Source organism: Magallana gigas, chromosome 4 (assembly GCF_963853765.1).
Source record: "Magallana gigas chromosome 4, xbMagGiga1.1, whole genome shotgun sequence".
Taxonomy (NCBI): Eukaryota; Metazoa; Mollusca; class Bivalvia; order Ostreida; family Ostreidae; genus Magallana; species Magallana gigas.
The window spans coordinates 22,222,063-22,228,062 of NC_088856.1; the positions used below are offsets into that span (position 1 = coordinate 22,222,063).

General features: G+C 41.4%; 1 protein-coding gene across 1 annotated transcript; it reads right to left on the reverse strand.

Annotated features, from left to right (window-relative positions):
* Positions 1-3,079: 3,079 nt before the first annotated feature.
* Positions 3,080-4,858, reverse strand: LOC136274556 (uncharacterized). The gene is made up of 2 exons (XM_066081636.1): positions 4,502-4,858; positions 3,080-4,310 (listed from the first exon to the last, which is right to left on the reverse strand). The coding sequence occupies exon 2, from the start codon at positions 4,265-4,267 to the stop codon at positions 3,080-3,082; it is 1,188 nt and encodes a 395-aa protein (XP_065937708.1). The 5' UTR covers positions 4,268-4,310; positions 4,502-4,858.
* Positions 4,859-6,000: the final 1,142 nt, after the last annotated feature.

The following is a 6,000-nucleotide window of genomic DNA, read 5'->3' on the forward strand; positions in this document are numbered from 1 at the left end:
AAAATCAATTGACACAAGTTCTAACGGACAAGTGCTGGTAATTGGCTGCAGTGCTGCTTTGCGTTGGACATGAGGCTTTTTGTCCTTGATGCACTGACACTCCTGAGTGACATACCGCTCTATCTCGGAACTCATATGAGCCCAATAGAACCGATCCCTCACACAGCTCAAAACTCTTTCAGCTCCTAAATGTCCTAAATCATTATGTAAATGCTTCAGAACTAGTTTCCGAAAACATTTCGGTAGCACTACCTGTTGAATTATTCCCTCTCATGGGTATGAAATTTCTCTTCTCAACAGTCCATTCTCTACTTTCAATTTGGCCCATTCACGCAGTAGGCACTTTGCAGCTGGGCTCCATCCCTTTGTTACTTGCTTGGTAGGTTTTTCCCCCTTCTGAACCCAGAGTAGGACTGTACCTATGTCTTCATCATTGCGCTGTTCCTTTGCCAGAGTACTGTTGTCAATGATAGGTAGGGATGCCCCCTGAATCAACTGCTCTTCTACTGCTTCAGCCTCCTTGACAGGTGTGCTAATGCTGCTACAGGTAGGCTCATCTAGTCTCACTGCTGACACAATGGCATCAATTGTATCTGGAGAACACCTCTGGTAAACTGAGATACATCAAGTGGCATGCGGCTGAGTCCATCGGCGTCACAGTTTCTCACACCTGGCTTATAATGGATGTGAAATCGAAAATCTGCCAACATGGACACCCACCTTAATCTAGTAGCATCCAACTTTGGGGCCGTAAAAATATATCGTAAAGGGTTATAGTCACTGTACACTTCGAAGTGAGGAGCGTAATATAAATAATCACGAAATCGTTCAGTGACGGCCCACTTGAGTGCGAGGAATTCTAATTTCCCTGAGTGGAGATGGTAGTTCTGTTCAGCAGGCGTCAACGTCCTGGATGCGTATGCGACTACTGCTAACTTTCCATGGTCCTGCTTCTGGTAGAGAATCGCTCCCAAGCCCATTTGTGATGCATCAATATGTAGAGTGTATGGTCTATCAAAGTCAGGGTATGTCAACACTGGTGGGTGGAGTAGGATGTCAATGAGCTCTTCCAAGATGTTCTGATGTTGAGTCGTCCAAGTAATGTGCACTGATGACCCCTTCTGTCCGGATGTCTGTGACTTCATTTTCTTCTGTTTTTTATTGGATTGAGTTGGGACGTTCTCATTCCTCAACAAATCATAAATGGGTTTAGCTCTGCGAGAGAAGTTGGGTATATAACTCCTGTAATAACCAATAAAACCCATTATTTTTCTTACATCTCCAACTGTTTTAGGTCTCTGATCCTTCAACTTTATTACTGCCTCTTGGTCTGTAGGGTCTACAGTATGTCCTTGCGTGGTGACTAGGTGACCTAGGTAACGTATCTGCTTTTGAAACAGGTGGCATTTACTAGGTTTCAGTTTCAAACCCTTTTCCCTTATACGAGTCAACACGCACTTCAAGTCATTCAAATGGGATTCAAATGAATTACTGTAAACCAGTATATCATCCAAATATGGTAGACAACATTTGTCCCTCAATCCCTCAAGAGCTTCATTCATGTAGGCTTGGAAAATTCCTGGAGCACCAGTGAGTCCAAATGGAATTCTATTCCACTCGTACTGTCCCCATGGGGTCACAAACGACGTATACTTCCGACTCTCTTCCTTAACAAAACCCTGATGATATGCTTTGCTTTGATCAAGAAGAGAAAACCATTGACTTCCACCCAAAGAATCAAGAGCATCCTGGACTCGTGGAATTGGGTGCTGGTTCTGGACAGTTTTGGCATTCAACTTCCGAAAGTCTACACATAGTCGGAGTGATCCATCTTTCTTTCTCACACAAACAATTGGACTGGAATATGGTGAAGTTGATCGGCGAATCCAGTGCTTTTGCAGTAAGTTGGATATATAGTCCTTGACTTCTTGGTAGAGAGGTCTAGGGACGGCCATGTAAGAACTATGTACTGGCGCCTTATCCATCAACTCCAATCCAAGCTCTAAATCAATAGCACATCCAATGTCGTCATCATTGACTGAAAATGCTTTGCATTCCTCCCTTAATAAACTCTCCACTCTTCTTTTCTGTTCTGTATTTAGGGGGGAATCTGTTAGATCAACAGGTGGATCCCACTTCCCATCGTTCTCAGCACTCACTTGGTTTACTGTGGTCTGAACATGGTCGCTACTCGAGCCTGCTATTCCAAAGGGAATGGATGAACAAATCTTTTCAAAACGTCCTAACAAAGTACCTTTAGACAAGACAGAGTCATTTTTGGAAGGATTACACAACAGTAATTTCACACGTCCGGCGTGGTTTGGCTTTACCTCCACAAGCATTTCCTGAGTCGATATTCCCAATGCATCGAGTTGGTGAGATGGGACGAAAAGAGCCTCACAACCAGGCTGGAGTTGTCTGCCTTTGAATGGTACACTAACGACTATGGATGACTGCTGTGGGACGACAATATTCCGACGTCCTACTTTTACCGTACCAAGCGTTTCATCTTCATTGTCTTTGAGTTCTTTGTAGAGTGCGTTGACTTGTGCTTCATTGGCTGCAGGAAGAGTAAGTCTGAGCAGATCAATTGCATTATTACTATGGACAGTTTGTAACAAATGTTGTATGACATTGTATCCCAATATTGGTTCATTGCTCGATACACTAGTGACAAGGAAAGGCACCTGAACAGCATTACAATGTTCTGACAATTTCATCATAACAGTTACAACACCTTCAACAGGTATATCTGAACCAGATGCAGACACTAATGAAACATCTTTTAACTGCAAAAAGTCTTCAACATTCTTTACATGCGTATACAATTCAGGAAAATGATTACCAATCCATGACTTGTTCATAAGGGAGACTTGAGCCCCTGTATCCCATAACACTTTTACAGGTTTCTCATTCAAAAATAAACATACATGACATGGTTTACTAACAAGTTTGACAAGGTTAGGCCCAATGTTATTAACTTTTCCTTTTATTTCCTTTACTTCATATTTCTCAAATTTGTGGTGATGCTCTAGACGATTGTTGGGACAACTTTCTTGTTGGGCCGCCCTTTGTCCCTCTAGGTCGACCCGCTGCTGTTTCCCGAGAGCTTGAACTTCTTGCTTGGACACTCCTGTCGACGATGTCCAGATCCACCGCAGTTCCAACAATGATTGCAACGCTTGCCGACAGACTGGCAATCTGTACAGGATCGTGGTCCGCTTCGTGAAGGTGTTGGTTGAGCCTTTGCTGTGTTCGGAGATTGTTCAACCATCTTCTTCAATGCTGTCATTTCGATCCTTAGTGACTTAATTTCACTGGCAAGATCATTCTTTACTTCCTCTTTCACAGCATTGATTTCCACTGAGTTAGAATTGATTTGAGACACTGAATGTTTGGCTTGCAGTTTGTTATGTCTTTCACTCTCTTGTATGGTAATTTGGTTCAGTTCATGCATTAACGTTGCATCTGTTATTTTCACATTGTCCAAATGTGCTTTCATCTCATGACGCAGTGTTGTATCTCTTAGTCCAGTGTAGACGGTCCGTCTAAAGAGTCCAGCCACCAGTTCTGGACTGTATTTGAGTTCATGGCTATCCTCCTGTGATGCAAAAAGGATTCGGTTACGTAGATCCATAACCCTCAAGAGAAAATCGTTCGGAGTTTCCTTTGGATTTTGGGTGGCACTAGCCAATTCACTGTACAATTCGGTTGCATTCTTTTCTGCATAGTGTCCCCTAAGGATGCTTCTAAGGGTTGCCAAATTTATGTCTGGCCTTCCGTCTAAGTAGCTACGCAGGCTTGACGATGGGACTACTGCCTTTATTACACCATCTATTATGTCCACATCCGAGTATCCCTTCTGTTTACCAGTTTCAATCTGTCTAATTAAGCTGGTATACGAAATCCCTGATTTGCAATCCACTTGCCCACTGATCTTAAAATCCTTATGTAATTTCACTGCTGATGGACTTTCAGTCTTTGTACTTGTTGGTTCATTAGAGGCTTCTATTTTCACGGTTTTGTCGGTTGATGTGCCAGGACTCTCTAATGCAAATTTCACAGCTAACAATGTTGTTTGTGCTTGGTCACCCTCCATTTCCTTCATAAAAAATCTGTCGGCTTGCATCGCCACCTTGAAACGCCCCTTCGCAGAATCCACTGGCTCCCCAAATTCCTTCAGAATTTCTGCCAGGACTTCTAATGGCGCCATCATTAGCTTTGCTCGCACCTCCAGCATCTCCTCTGTTATGTTTTCCGACATCATGGGATCCCGGACGAGCCCCCAAAATGTTACCCCAGTCCTGATGCTAAAAACAAGAAGAGGAGAATTCTGTTGTTACATTTATTTGGCGGGTTTCAGCAGATATAAGAGTTAAAACCTATCACAAACAATCACTGAATTTGTAAACAATCAACTCAATTTGTCTAGGGGATTTACAAAATAAACTGACTAGAATAAAAGACTAGAATAAAAGACTAGAATAAATGGATAACTTACTGATATATTCATATAAACTGTCTTAATCAATTTTAACAATCGTGTCATTATGTCTGAGGATTTAAACTAGTAGCAATACACAAAATATGGAGCCTCTCGTGTTTGTGTACATTTATCTCAAACCGGAAACAGTTTACGCAAGCTAAAACCTAAACCTACACGATAAAACTCACTAAATTCCGGAACATATTTACCATGTACAATTTCAAGAAAATATTAAAGTAATCTTTACCACTAAATTTCCCGTATCTACCCTATTGATATAATGTACATATTCATTGAAAATACTTTTATAATAACCAATTACTGCTCTTTAACTAGATCGACAGACACGTGACTAGGTACAGATACATGTGCTACCTTCGCAAAATGCATCTTAGAATGTACAAAATGTTTTACAACCATTCTATTGACATGCATGTTTACATATAAACATATTGTCAATCAAGAAAATAGTAATGAACATGGATTGAGGTTATAAAACCAGTTTCTTACCTAAAAACAAGAAGAGGAGAATTCTGTTGTTACATTTATTTGGCGGGTTTCAGCAGATATAAGAGTTAAAACCCATCACCCCGTATTCCGGACTTCCACGCTGGAGTTATCTCCCTTGCTACATTACATATCAATCAACAAAAAAAGGGGGGGGGGGGTGGCTGAAACCCCCAATAACTACCCGTCACAGGTGGAACGATGATTATTGATGCGCCTGCGGAGGTTTCCTGTTTCCCCTACGTATTGTTTCTGACAAAATTTACAATTGATGAGGTATATACAATTGTCAGTACGACAAGAAGTATTTGCATAAATTTTGTAAGTACGGCCATTGATGGGGCTAGTGAAGTCGTCTGCATCAGAGCTGTGTTTGCACAATAGACATCTGGTGTCATCACAAGTTTTAAAGCCACCATTAGGTAGAGGGTTCTTTAGTTTGGTTCTTACCACCATGTCCTTAGGTTTCTAGGGCGCTTGAAAGCTGCCATCGGTTTTTTGTTTTGAAAACCTCAACCATTTTATCATTGCTGTGAAGGATTGGCAGGTTCTTCTTTAGAACTGCATTTAGACCCCTAAGGACAGGGTGGTAAGTATTGACAAATGGGACTTTGTTGTCTTCGTTTTTGGGTTTGTATTTCAAAAGGGATAAACAATCCCCTTTAGCTAAATCATCAGTTGCATTCTGTACAGAGTGCGAGCTGTAGCCCCTGGCACATAAGTGGGATTTTAGGAGTTGACTTTGCTCAGAGTATAGTTCATGAGTTGAACAAATACGTCTGACTCTGGTGGCTAGGCCTTTTGGTATGCCTCTAAACGTATGAAGTGGGTGGCAGCTAGACGTCATTAAATAGAGGTGGGAATCTGTAGGTTTAGCATGAAGATTTAAATCGAGTTTACCATCGACTAAAGTTGAAGTAGAGTCAAAAAACGTATTGTTGAATGAGGAAATTCCAGTCGTAAATTTGATAGAATGATTGAAAGAATTGACAAAGGTATTAAAATCA

What these genes read in the sequence shown, in the direction of transcription:
- LOC136274556 (XM_066081636.1), bottom strand. Translation starts at nt 4,267, where the DNA reads ATGATGTCGGAAAACATAACAGAGGAGATGCTGGAGGTGCGAGCAAAG.